General features: G+C 46.2%; 1 protein-coding gene across 6 annotated transcripts in view; it reads right to left on the bottom strand.

Annotated features, from left to right (window-relative positions):
* Positions 1-14,252, bottom strand: part of GLI2 (GLI family zinc finger 2) — a 198,191-nt gene that overhangs the window by 139,330 nt on the left and 44,609 nt on the right. For 4 of the 6 annotated variants that reach the window (XM_075512418.1, XM_075512417.1, XM_075512422.1 and 1 more), the window contains one exon: positions 7,820-7,982. The exons of 1 other annotated variant lie outside the window; for it this stretch is intronic. In XM_075512418.1, the coding sequence (XP_075368533.1) occupies positions 7,820-7,952 (133 nt within the window). In that variant the 5' untranslated portion in view covers positions 7,953-7,982. Of the gene's footprint in view, positions 1-7,819; positions 7,983-14,252 lie in introns of those variants that run through there. One more of the 6 variants, XM_075512426.1, reaches the window with a different exon arrangement.

Raw genomic sequence — 14,252 nt, 5'->3', positions numbered from 1 at the left:
GAAGTATTCAGGCACTACTGGGGCTGGCCAAGGTAAGATAACCCCCCACAGGACCTGGGCTCCCAGAAGCCACCAGACAGCACAGTTCAGGTTCTCTTATTTAAAACAAATTAAAAATGGTGCAGAGGAACAGGCTGTGTCCTCACAGGCCTCTGCACCTCGCTCATCACCACATGAAACCATGAAAACAGACCACCTGGTTTCATGGGGGGTAGTTTAAGGAGGAGATGAGCAACGCCAAGTCCTCCTTTTGCTCCGAGGTGTGTGGTTGTCTTCCGAAGGCCAAGCAGAAATTCTTTAGGAAGTGCCAGGAATACAAGCCCCATTTCTTGGTGCTGGTATCGGATGCACAGCATTTCTAAGAACATTTTTCTCTGCCACTCGTCTGACCCCAGGAGCAGTCCCACTGCTCCGCTCAGGCAGCAGTGGAACGCTCTGCCAAACCCTATCAATTATTTAGCGTCAAAAGGAAGACTTAATCTGTGTGATAAAAGAATGGATTTTATCTAAAGCTTGTTCCCCTTAAAGTGATTTACACAACTGGCCTCTCTAGTTGCTTCCCTTAACGTAATTATTTACTTTTGCATTAATAGCCTTCCTCCACCTGCGTTATTTTTAGGCGTCTTTTGCAGCCTTTAGAATTTACTAGGTTTTTTCCTTGTCTTTTTAGTGGGTATTTTAAATTGCCCATCTCTCTGAACAGGCTGTTAAAACCCTAGTTTTGTCAATGCTGGTGTAAAGCTGGAGCAGCTCTGGGAAGCAGCTCCTCGGGCTGTGTTGACACTTGGGTGTTTAGTTTGCGTCCAACTTGAGAAGCCACGGGGTGAGATTTCAGTTCAGAGCTGGCAGTCAGGGCTCTAAGACTGCTCATCAGGCTATGGACTGATGAACATGAATGAAGGGCATTAAAGCATTAATCTCATCCCACCTTGGTTCCTTGCTTTAACCCCACTCTGCAATTTTGGCCAGGTCAGAAAGACTGGGATTTGTCCAACTAACATTAGCCACCTCAAATCAGGCCTGCAGCCCTCAAGGGAACAAAGCAGGCATCTCCACAACGTGATTTACCCCACCCTAATGCAAAGGGATCTCAAACTAGACACCTAACATTTAGGCAACCTCAGACAAAACAAGTCCCATTCCTGATCCCCCATGATTATGGCAGGCTCAAATGCCACGGTTAATAGATGGCGTTGGGAGAATTAATTTATAAAACCTGCGTGAATTCTCAGATTCTCAGGCAAAAAGCTGCCAAAGAGACTAAAAATTCAAACTATGGGGACATCCTGGCAGCACAGAGGAGACAGTCCAGGAAAGCATCGTGATAAATATAATCCATTATCACCACTGGATTTTCTTACCTGACTATAAATAACCACCCCACAAATAGGTAAGTTTAGCATTGGTTAAAAAGGTTATATTTAGGTATCCTCTGAGAGGCACTTACTGAAGTCTAAACTGGATCCATAGAAAAGAAGATATATCAGTACTTGCCAGAATAAGATTTTGGAGCTTACAAAATAATAGAAAAGTGGAAGCTATTATTATTAGGACTATTATTAATGATAATAATAATAAACTCACAAAATGTAAAGGTCTTTCAGGTGGTACTTAGTGGTTGGGATCACCAGTGCCAGAACCAGCCTGTGAAGAATACCTTTTTTCATTTTAAACTCATAAAAGCTTTTCAAGTTGGCGTGCAATCCTGCCGTGTGGTTAGCGATAAGATTAAATTGCTCTGTCTTCAAAGTATCTTGGCATCTGTAATGGGCTGAAATTGTGGGAACTTTTGGTATGACAATTTAGGGGAGCAGTATACAATCAGTGAATGCTGGCTTATATTATAAAGTTGCTACATCAACAAATGCTTTGGTGATACCGACTCTAGCATCGTCTGTAAGGGCTACGCAATGTGAATCAAAAAGTCTGTAAACATTAATGGTTACCCACTCTGAGGTTGTACCTTTGCCCACACGGCTGGCTACCACACAGAGAAACCCAGTATAGGGGCTTGGGAAGGAGGTTTCCCCCATGAGGGAAAAAACCCAAGTGGCTAAGAAGTAGGACGCCAATCACTTGATTAGGCAAAGGAAAGGGTCACCTTACAAAGATGCATTGCTGACTATTTTCGAGGAGAGACTAGAGAGACTCAGCATTGCAAGCCATGGATAGACAAAAGAGGGCAGGCAGAAGAAAAGACGTGCTTTTTGTGGCACAGTTTGTGGCAATTTTAGCTACCAAAATTCTGTCCCATGTAGTTGAAGAAATAAACCTGCTGCTCCCAGAGTGCTCTCCGCCATGCCCGCACACCAGATACTGCTCGTTGAACAGAAAAATGGTGCAGCATGGCTTTAACGTCACCCATCTCTACATGGATTCCTTTAAACTATCCCAAAGAGCAGGTGTCAGGCGACCAACATGATTCAAAGCTGCATCCAGTCACAGGCGTTGATATCCCACGACCGAGGAACAGCCTCAGCATTGCACCAGGCCGAGCATCTGAGACCTCCAGCTTCCCAAAGGGACACGAGTGAGTACACAAGAGAGACCTGTAGGCAATCTGGCCAGCCAGAAGGACTATGGTGACAAAGAAACCCGCTTTAAGACTCAACAGAACTACTTTTATATAAGACTGATGGAAATGTTCAGGAAAGAAATACAATTCTTGATTGCTATCACTCTTACAGCAGCGTTGCACTGAAGTACTACCCAAGGTGGGGGCTACTGAGCAGGAGACACACACTGGCTGTCAGGAGAATTTAGAAGTCTAAATTCTGGGATTTTCCCATCGTTCTGTTTTAACCACTTGCCCCCTTCCCTCCCACAGCCAACCCAGACTTTTCTGTTAACTGCGTATCTCAAAGTTCTAAGTTGTATACAGCAAAGCAATACAGGGCAAGGAAGCTAAAATGTGCTTGTAGTGGTTATATTCCTTTCCCTGGAAAATGTGAACAACTGAATGAAAAACATTCTTTGGAGAAGATCCCTGCCCCTCTGGGGTGGACAGAGGAGATGACTTCATAGGGGCTGTTCTCCTTCTAATTTGTCTGAGTCTCAGGCCACACAAACTATATATTTTTTCAATGCGCTGAGGTCTGCTGGGATGCTGGCATTTCCTCCTCCTCATTTACATGGTCTTCCCATAATCCAGCACTGAGAGAAGCTGAACTGCACAAGGACTCCCTGCCAACGCCACTCAGGGCTTGCTTATAGAAGACCTCGGGAGAGCAATGGGAGGTGCTCCCTGCCCTTCTCCTCTGCCTATGAAAGGGCTGAGTGTGCTACTTCTGCAGCACTGAGCATTCCCACCAGCCCATAAATCAAGTGACCAAAGTCCATCCCAATCTCTGATCCACTGCAGAAAAGCCCCACGCGCTGCCCTTACAGTACATGCGGGGCGAAGAGCTGTATTTCATCAACCGAAGCCTTAATATCAGAGGAGAGTCGTTACCTCCTGGAAAAAAGGTGTAGCCAGAGTCTTACTGGTTCTGCAGCTTGGTTTCTCCATGTTTACACCAAATGACTTGTTGAACTTCATTATATACAAAGTATTTCCATAGATCAGAGGCAGGGAGACCTGTGCAGCTAACATAAAATAAATTACCACCCCGTGATAAATGGTTCTATTAGCAATCCAGATTGTTAAACTCAGATACAACAGGATGAAGGGAGCACTGCCCCATTCATTCTCCCTGCGGCAGATACTGAGTTGTAAATAGGTTATTTTGTGTGTAAATAACACATTAAAACTCAGCATTAGCCGTGTCTTTTGATAGAGAGGAAATTGTTCCAAATAAATAATCTCGGACAGGAATGTAAAATAAGCCAGATTTAATAGTGCATGCCTGCTGCAGCCGTGTTAAACATGACTAAAATGATAAACCCCAGAATATACTAATAGTAAACTATGCTTTGACATCAAAGTAATGAGGCTGTATTTTTACCCAGCTTTAGAAATGCTAAAATTAGTCTTGACAGAGCCAGACATCAGAAAAATGTTTCAAACATAAACACCATCAATTTGGGAACTTGGTGTTTGTGTCATGCTGAGGGTGGGGTGGAGAGGGAAAGGTGCATTCTGGGCCTTGTTAAAGTCAGGCAGTTAGCATTTAGGAGAATTTGTATTTAATTTTTATTACAAGATGAGAAACCCATCTTCCTAAATATTTCTGCCTTTGAAAGAGTGGCTCATTTAAATTTCTCCTCCAGCCACACGCCTGAGCTTCCTCGTGCATGCCGATACGGAGGATGTCGCAGTGCTAGCCTGGAGGACCCAGCCCGCTCTCACTCCGGTGCTCTGCTGCAAAGTCTCTTACCCTGAGCAGCAATATGCACTTTTGCACTCAGCAAAAGGGTTTTCTAAACGTGAAGTGTTACGAGTTGCCCTTCCAAAAGTGGAGGCACCGAAAGCGAGAGGCTTCTCTGCAGATCTGACTGTCTATAGCTCCTCCATACTGTCATTAAAACCAGCTTCCATCTCCGTCACACGCACACATGTGCGCCCATTGAAACAGAAGAGAGCAGCTTTGACTCCTTGGCCGGCATGATTTATGGAAAAATAGAAAATTAGGAGAGACTTCCCTGATGTCATTTCTGCGAGGCCAATTTCTGAGCATCTGATCAATGAGTTACTATAAAAAAAATGTCACAGAAGATCTCTAAAATGGCAGCTTCAGTAGACTAAAAATATGAGATGCAGATTGTTAGTATGAAAGGACTCTTCACCACTTAGAGCATAAACAATACCGATCTCTTTTCCTACAGCCATAACTTAATTTGTTCAAGGCTGCAAACGTTTGGGACAAATAGCCAAAGCAAGGGAACTAGAAATGGAGACTGGACATGTTGTTACCTTATAACAACATAGTCTAAATAATAATACAATAAAATAGCTAGTCTTAAATTATTTAACTAATATTCAGTTTATTGCTTCAATTACTCTAATTATAAATAAAACCTTATAAATCTATTCATTTCTAGAAGGGAAAAAGAAAACCTTATGATCTGAGAAACAGGCTATGTTGGCACTCTATCTGTGTGACTCAGTAGAATAAAGGAGAAGAAATGTGTTGCAAATTACGTTCATTTGGCTCTGGAGAGCAGCTTGGTGATCTGCAGCACTAGCTCAGCCTTGCTGCCACTTTCTCACATGCTAGTACAAAGAGTAAAACCTCTACAATAAATAAAATCAAGAGTTTGTCTTGGATGAGACTAAAGACTTGCTCGTATGGCCCCAAAGCAGGGTGGGAGCTCAGAGGCCCTCCCTTTAAAGCTGTTCCCCTCCTCAAGCTGAACAATGTAATTAATCTCCATGCCTCGTTTGCTTTCTTCTGGAAGAATATGAGCATAAATATGTATATTTCTGGCCTGTTATAAGTAATTACACTAGTTTAGTGAAGCAAATGTGTTATACTAGCATGAAAACCATGTACAGTCTCATTGCTACCCAGCGTTTTTGTTGTTATCTGTTAAATCACACCTTGCAATTAACTGACGTTATAAGACAACTTTGTATTTATTTTTCTACTTATAAGCACATGCATCACGCTTGCTCCCTTTCAGGACCACGTATTATGTCTAGCCAGAATTCAAAGGAAAGCCCTCTGAACGACAAGAGCACATGCATCACCTGCAGAGTCCTGGGGCCAGCGTCCGATCGCACGCTACTTTGCTGCTAGCAATTTTATGTCATTTATGAGCACTTCTCTTCACAGCATGACATAGATTTCGCTCTTTACATCTCATTACACCATTCTTTCATCATGATTCTCCTGACATCTTCAAACAATCCTCCACTTACTTCTCCACTTCCTCTTAATAAAAGGAGAAATATTGAACCCGTAAATCCTTCTTTCCAAAGGCGAGAGCACACCGCTAACAGGACATATAATACTGGACGCTTAAAAACCGATCGAGTCTCCGGGGGTGCCAAATGGGCCGATGGACACTCCACCTCAGGGGCAACCTCACTTCCATCACATCTCTGGAAATGCGGTGACTGCTTCCTCGGTGGAGGCACTCCCAAGGCAAGTGCCAAGTGGGGAGAAGGTGTTTATTTACAACAGCACGTCTGTGGGTTTTGCATTTTAGCACATGCTTGGACTTTGTTGGCGCCAATCAGCCCTTTGGATCTGCCATCCCTTTGGAACTGAGATGATGCCTCGAGTGGGCTGCCTCGTGGTTCTTACAGCCTGTGCTTCTTCAACAGGGATCAAAATCTGCGGGGGGATGGCAAACTTCTGCGTGTTGCCGTCTCTGCCTTCCCCCTGTTTCTGCAGCCCAGCAAGCCTTCCTTTCTGCCACTTTGCGTAGTGCTCACAGGGAAGGTGGCTCAAACCCATAAAGCAGCATGAAATTGTGTTTCTCTCCAAACAACTCTGTGTGAAAGATTTTCTAGTTCTTTTTAAGAAAAACGTTCCTTTGCCAGCAAAGACTAACAAAATTTATCAAACACATGTACTAATCTGATTGATTATAATCTAGCAGCTGCTGCCTTATTCTGTACATCTGAATCTTCTCAGGTCAATATGGAAATGAAAACCAGGTAACAAATGTGTTGAAAAGGATAAAGCAGATTTAAGCAATTTGGGCTGGGAACTATCTTCAAAACTCAGCCAACAGAAAACACGAACTCTTCAGCCGAGCCCTGCAAGAGACAGAGGAGCCCACAGAGGAGCCGTGCTGCTCTCCGGGGGTGATGAGAAACCACCCTGCAGTGAAGGAAGGGGAGGGGAAGGGTTCATTTTGAGGTAGACTCTGGCTAGCAATAAGGTATATTTTAAAGGGGGAAAAAAAAGCTGCCTGCAAAGTTTACACAGCTGGGATGTCTCATCACATCCAAGCCGGTGCAGCCCCTTCTAAGTTTGTCTCCTTAAGCCCTGTCCAGAAAGGGTGCCCAGTCCCAGTACCCAGCAAGGGCAGTGTGGTGCCTCCCTGCAGGCACAGCCTTGCCCACAGCTGGAGACACCATGAATGGCCCCGGCACCAACTTGGAGATCCACCAGCACGTGTGCCAGCGAGGGATGTGTTTTCTGGGGCTGTATTTTGCCTGCTGGAGCGTGCGAGAGGAGGCAGGAGCAACGCGCCTGCATGTCCCCCCACACACTGGTGTTACACCTGCCAGAAATGAGCCCGTGCCCGTGGGTGCCCACAAGAGCTTCTCAATTGACTTCAACACCAGCAGGACCAAAATCTTGCTAAAAACACTTACAGAAAAAGAAATGAAGACCTGAGCTATTTCTGACATTAACAGGAACGGCACAAATGGGGGGGGTTCTTTGTGAACCTTCCTGCACTGGGGCTGGACAATCGCAAATTCTTCCCTAACCATGAAATTCCAGCAGCAATGGCTGAAGACGGTGTGGTCTGTTTAGCTCATTAGCAGGATCACAGCCGGCACACGACACCCCTCCCCGACCATGATGACAGGCGCTCCCCCAGCTCCAGCCAGCCTCACCAGCCACCCTTTAGCTCCTCCATGGAGGAGCAGCAGGCACCGTGCTGCCTACACCACACCGCACCGGCTGGCCGGTGGCAAGCCCTGACGGGACGCCTCGACTCTCTGACAGCCACCTCTCACCACCGGTCCTCTCCCTCACCCCAGTCCAGTTCTCTAGGAGCGGCAGTGACTTGTCACGGTGCAGTGACGTTTGGACGCCATGCGGTGTCACAGCTTCCCGCTCCTCTGACCTCTGACGGCCGAGAACCCCAATAAACTCAGCGTGTTCACAGGAGGACAGATGCCACCATACTTATTAAATTCTTACAGTCTAATGAAAAACACCCCTGCTGCTTTCAAAGTGTGGAAAACATAAAGTACCTCCTTGTGCCACTGCTGCTCCTGCAGCTGCTAAAGGAGTGGGTTTCTTCTCCGTTTCCGTAAAGCCATTCCCCTCCAGAACTGCACCTTTCCCTTCTTTTTTCCCAGCAGCAGTTGAAGCAGAAGTTTCCATCTTAGACGTGCATCTTCCAGCTCAGTAACCCTACAGGACATAAAACAAAACCAGATTCTGGTCACCACACACAACACAGGCAAAATCAGCTCCACGAGGAAACAGCCAACGGTTTGGCAGAGCTCAGAGGTAAGCGGCGAGCAGCAAAGATTTCCTGGGTTTCTAAATCTAGCAGCGCAGCCAGTACAGACAGAAAGGGCGCAACCCTGCAAAGGGACGGGTATTCACACATCCTGCTGGCTTCAGGCTGTTGAAGACCTAAAAGGACCGGGACCAAAATACATTTTTTCCCCACTTAAACTTGGGCTGTGTAATAAAGCTGACGGGTCCAAAGAGCTTTCCAGGATTAAAGGACAGGTGAGATGCAAAAATTTAGCATGTATAAAACCAATTTGTCCATCCTATACATGACCTAGCCCATCAGACCAAAAAAACTGAGTCAGCTAAAAACTTTCAATAAAAGATAAAGATAAGAATACATTTAAGGTAAGGGGTTTTTTTTCCCCCAGTTGGTGCCTATTCTATGCCTTGGTTCTGAACCAGTACCCTGACCAGAACATTTCAATGATGCTTACAGATAAGCCACAGCAGGTCTGCCAGAGCCCCTCCAGCTCTCACTGGTGAGGACTAACATCCACCGATTCCTGACTCTCTCAAGCAAGTAGTTCTAGCCTGACGAGTCGCATCTCAAAATCAGCTAGAGTTTTATCCCCGTTACAAATGGTGAATTAGGTGCCAGTGAAAGCTCCACAAAACAAGAAGACACCAAAGCACAAATAACCTGTTTTTTTAAAACTAGGTCCATGAAAAATAACAGCTCCTGAACTTTTTGTTAGCTTGATAATTTGTTCTGCATAACTCAAACTTACCTCATATCCCGAAAGCAAACATACGTGTATCACAAATTTAATGTAAAGATGGGGCTTCTCTTAAATGAGGAGGCATGCTTCATTTCTGACGGCAGATACTTTTGTTCTCCCCATTTTAACTTGTTTTATTTCAAATGTCTCCACGTGACTCCTGTTTCCACAGAACCCACACAGTTACCTGGCACTACTGGCCTCAGGCTGGTCTTGGGAAAACCCACTGCTAATTCTTCCTTTCCTTTCTAATTTTAATGCAGATCTGCAATTTTTCACATACAAATTTTCAGATTTAATTTTTTTTCAGCTCCTGAGATACTCTGGAGCACATGGGCTGTTTACCTTACTGGAATTAATGGGATCAGCCAAAAAAAATGTCTGGGAAACCAGAAAACAGGTTTTTGTGTGCAGGTAGTTTTACTACCATTGTGCCAGCTCAAACTTCCCTTCCTTAACTCTGGAGGATTAACTGACTCCTGAACATCTCAGATCAAAAAGTTAACACTGCTAAAAACTTTAAAGCACATGAAGATTTCAGGAATTCCCATGCGTGATCTGTAACTTTTAGCCTTTATTGTCTGTGACCCCAGCATAAGCACTTCGTTTTGTGGTTGGTTTTTTTCCTCTCGCTATTTGGCTGGTTTTCAAGCAGGTTTTGTGCTGCAACTTCAGGACAGACAAGCAGGAAAGCGAAGCCCCTCTTTTCCCGCTACGTGATGAGCCCCACGGCTTAGCGCACAGCCCCATGCTCCCAGGCTCCCTGGCAGCCGGCCTTGGAGACCCTCTGTTTCGCACCACCGTTCAAGACAGGCCGTCCTAAACCCCTTCCTCCTTCACTCAATGGCTACTTTAAAACTTTCCTATAAATACAAAGCCACCCTTGCTGGCACCCCAGAGGGACCCGGCGTGTGGTGGATGTGGTCGTCCAGCGTTGCCACCAGCGCCTGGGCTCTGGCAGAACGGTGGCCACTGAGCGGCTGCGTGCTGCAGCCCGAGCAGCTTAGCCCAGGAGCCTTCAGGCATGACTCGCGTTAATGGGACCACTAAGCGATGGATCTGCAGTCGCGATTTGCAGCTGTAAACAGCGGAGCTTGCATTGGAAATGACAGGACCCACAATTATGGGCTTTACTGATGACACAAGGCTCCAGTGAATACCGAGGTGGCCCCCCTGCCCCGCCGAGGTCCTGCCCCAGCATGTGCTGGGCTTGATGGCAAACATGGGATGGGTTCCTGGGGGCCAGGACTTTACAGCGGTTTAATCCAGAAATCAGGTTGGGTTACAGACCACGTATGAAATAAATACACTCAAACTGGAGGAGTATTTGACCTAGGTCTGACAGCCTGGGCTTCTGTTCGTTAAGCAAATAAACTTCAGAGGCTATATTACTAGCCCCCCACCTGTTTCTTCTTAGTCCCTCCATTCAAGGCTTTGCACTTTTGTTTGAAACCAGATGCTTGCCCTCGCACCTCTCCCAGCCTTCCCCCTCCCCGGTCACCCTGACCCTCGGGGCAGCCTCGTGCGTGCGGGGAGCGTCCTCGGGGCTGCGGAGCACAGCGACCAGGGAGGGGAAGGAAGAAACTAGGAACAGAAATTGTTCTCCTGTGAAACATGCAGGTTAGAGCCATGCTTTTTTCCAGAGAGGTACCTGAAATGACATCTGTAAATCCCTGCCACAGACCCAGTTTTTCAGATGTGTCATTTATCCAACCGGAATTTCACAAGAGATCAGGCCTGTATTTGAAAAACTGGCCTTTGTAGCTGTACGCTTTTTTCCAAATGAATTATGAATTAAAAAAAACCCAAGTGTTTCTAACAAATGGTTGTATTAAACAGGTAAATCCTTCTCAAAATACTGGATTAGAAAAAAAAAAAAAGAAGAATGCAACTACTCTAATCTTACAGGATTTAGTGTAATAAGTTTATAATTATTTTTGCTTTATAAAGGTGCTTGGGGCAGAGCAGGCTAGATGCGAGGCTTTGAGCTTTTCTCAAGTCAGCAGCAACCAAAAGTCATTCTCCTTCCACAGCTCCCCATGACCAGAGCTGACCGTCCCAGCCCAGGAGGACACAAGCATCCTCCCTGGCCAGATCCTGCCCTGCTCAGCACCTCCACCCACAGACCAGGACAGAGACCAGGGAGCGAAGGAGCACCAACGCCAATTTTGTATCCCACCTCCTGAGGTTTCATGGATGACGGCTGAGAGGCGGTGACCAGCAGACTCCCCCCACGCTTTGGCGCAGTGCGTGACCAGGACACAGCACTGGAGCTCTAGAGATTTAGGTTCCCATCTTGGCTCTGCTACAGTCTCCTCTGTATCCCTGGGCAAAAAGCTTAACCTCTCTCGCAGCCGGTTTCCACAGCCGTAAAATAGGAAATAGCACTTTGGCCTATTTGCAAAGTGCTTTGAGATCCTCGGAGGCACAAGGCTATGGAAGTATTTTTATTACCAGTATAAGAAGATATATTGATGGAGGCAGTCAATCCACACCATCCAGGAGCACAACATTCATTTTTTAAGCAATACATAGTTTGCTTTCTGTTCGATGCTAAACTTTTTCCGCTGCTCTGTGCCACACAGAATTTATAAATTCAATGGCAGTTTAATCTTAGCAGCAAGCCATTTGGCATGAAAAAGGGTTTCACAGGGAGCCTGCTTTTTCCTGTAAAGAGCATGCATTTAGGAGTGACTATACGGAGAAAGACCCTGTGCACTTATTCAAGCACAAGTCTCTGCCCTCCGTCATTACTCAGAATTAGAAACCCAAAATGGATTACTCAGATTGTTCCTGAGGTTTGTAGCTTTCTCTGCAGGAGGAGGGTTGGGTAATTGATTTTGACACTAATACCAGCACTATTCATATGCCCTGTAATATAATTCTGCAGCAACACTAAAAAGGCAGCCATCTGAGATCTGAACAAGGAAAGTGCTATATGATTTGCCCTAGACAACCCCAGCTATTTTAACAGCTGTGTTGTATATTAAAAGGGAGAAATCCCAACAGAATTAAAAACAACAAAGTCACATTTGCCTTTGAAGGAAAACAAGAAGCCGTAAACTTTCCTAATAAAACAATCCCTCCCGCTAAGTGCTCAAGGAATGGTCGAAAGTGCTGTCCCAAAACGACTGTCTCTTTTGGAGGGCACCAGCTTGAGAGGGACTGCCAGCAAACTTGGGAATAAACAGATACTCATCAGCCGTACCCCCTGCACACCCTTTTCTTGAAAAGGCATTATTTCTTTCTCGTGGATTTTTCATTCATCAGGAAACCTTCTTCCCCTCCCCTCCCCTCGACAGAGCAGAACACAGATTTCTGCCCCCCAAGCTTTTCTGTGAAACACAAATCATCAATTTTGGCCACCTCTCCTCAAAGACTGAACACCAGCGCAAGAGTGAGCCTCTGGCAGAGGGCAGACACCGACATTGTGATGCGAGTCTAATCTTCCAGAAGCCACCGCAGCCGCCGAATGCCACCTTCATGCCCGGCAGCCCCGCAGGGCAGCAGGAAGGGATTTCCAAAGGAGGCCTCCAGCCAGCATTCTTCTTCTGTGAATATTTTGTGCTTTCTCAGACCGATGTCTATCCTCTCCTTCACTTTTGAGTCCATCTCTACCTGGCCTCCTCGCACACGGCCCCAGCGGTGCCAGCGAGGTGCCATCACCCCGAGGGGACACGATGGAGGTGCGCTGGCTGCTGACTCCAGCACCACCTCCACTGCAGCACGGCCAGGACGAAGCCCCACTGCTGCCGGCTCCTTGCGTGACCGATGGGAGCTGGGATAACCCAGGGCAGCCTTCGCACAGGTCTCGCCAGGTTTGTCCTCACTCACCCACAGGGAGAGATACTTTATCCATTCTGCCACATCGCCCCCCATGTCATGGGCAATACCACGTCTGATAGCTTTTCCTGGCGTGCCAGTTTAGTTAAGATAAACAAAGAGATACTCCCACCATCTCTTCTTTTGCAGTGGACTGTGTCACACAGCTGACGCCTCCTGAATACACGATCTGCTTATGAAATTCAGTGTGAGCCAACTGTCTTGAACATTGGCTTAATACAGTGGCTGCTGTGATCCTTTTCAGTCTCCCAGGGTTTGAGCCAAATTATGTTCTCAATTACACGGAAGTAGCAGCAGTTAACCCAGTGAAGTCATAGGCTCTCTACCACAGCAAAACTTGACCCTTCTATTTTCTTTTATATCAGCAGCAGCTTCAAATTACTGAAGAAAGTTTTTTCTGTACACATGCCACTACTAAATGTTGGGACTAACCGAACACACTGTTGCTGAAGGATCTACAAGTGTTTATCGAATATCAACCTCAGGTAAAAGCAGCATAAATATTAATTCAGAACTAATCACTTTTAGGGTCCTTCTGACACAAGGTTTCCCATCATGACATTTCTTAGGAATGGTCTGCTTGGGCCAATCCTACAGGGTCGATTACACATGGAAATTGCTGTTGAATGCCGAGGTGTGCATGTGTAGAGCAGTAGCTGTCTGTTTGGAGGCTTCTGCTGCCCCTTCCAAGCTTGAGAAGGCTTCTGTGCTGGATGCATACAGCTTCTGGGAGACGTTATGGGGAGGGAGGAAAGGAAGCAGAGACGACCCCGTGCCGACAGAAGTGGTGTTAGGAGGGCACAGAGCTGCTCAGGGCTTCTTCTGTTTTTCTACTTCCTTTCCCAGCTCCTGCTTAGAGAAGAGCAATACTGGGCTGCTGAAGGAAGGGAGGAGGGAGCTGTGCTGGCTTTCAGCAAAGAGGACAGAAAGACACACAAGTTCTGCCCACCCACCCCCAAAAGTAGGGCTAAAATTGCTAAGAAAGCTGGGCATTCATCAGACAGTTCCAGCCTGTGGCAAAAGTTGCATCACTTAAAAAAGGGGGGGGGGGGGGGGGGAGGGACAAAAAAACCCAGGAGAGTTGGCAACACTGCAATAGTTATACAGGTTCTGGAATGTACAAAGGCTGAAATCAGAGACTTAGCATCTCTTTTGAACTTCAAAAACAACAAGTCTCTTCAAATCACTCTGTTAATTGGCTTTAAATTAGAGTTCTAAGTTTAATGAACAAATCTTTTGCGAACGGCATGAAACGGATACGCTTCTAGACTAACTTCCTGATCAACACCATCTGCCATTTCCATATGGCAACGGCAAACCAAAAGCATGAGGAAGAAGCTACTCTTGCCTTACTGTGAAGCGTCAAAGTGTGCCCAGGACTGCCTGGTGTTTGGCAGTGTTTCTCTGTAACAAGGTAACCTCAGAACATCACCTCCAACCAGCTCCAGAAGATCTGGGGATATTCCAGGCACCAATGGGCACAACTCTGCCCAGGGAGGTAAAGAAAGGAGGCAAAGTATGGAAAAATGCTTGACGGGAAGGAGGGACGTTTGCAAGGATGACTGGTTGGATGTGGAAAAAGCAGGTGGTTCCTGAA

The sequence above is a fragment of the Mycteria americana genome, chromosome 9 (genome assembly GCF_035582795.1).
Source record: "Mycteria americana isolate JAX WOST 10 ecotype Jacksonville Zoo and Gardens chromosome 9, USCA_MyAme_1.0, whole genome shotgun sequence".
Taxonomy (NCBI): Eukaryota; Metazoa; Chordata; class Aves; order Ciconiiformes; family Ciconiidae; genus Mycteria; species Mycteria americana.
This window is presented reverse-complemented; position numbering and strand designations above follow the sequence as displayed.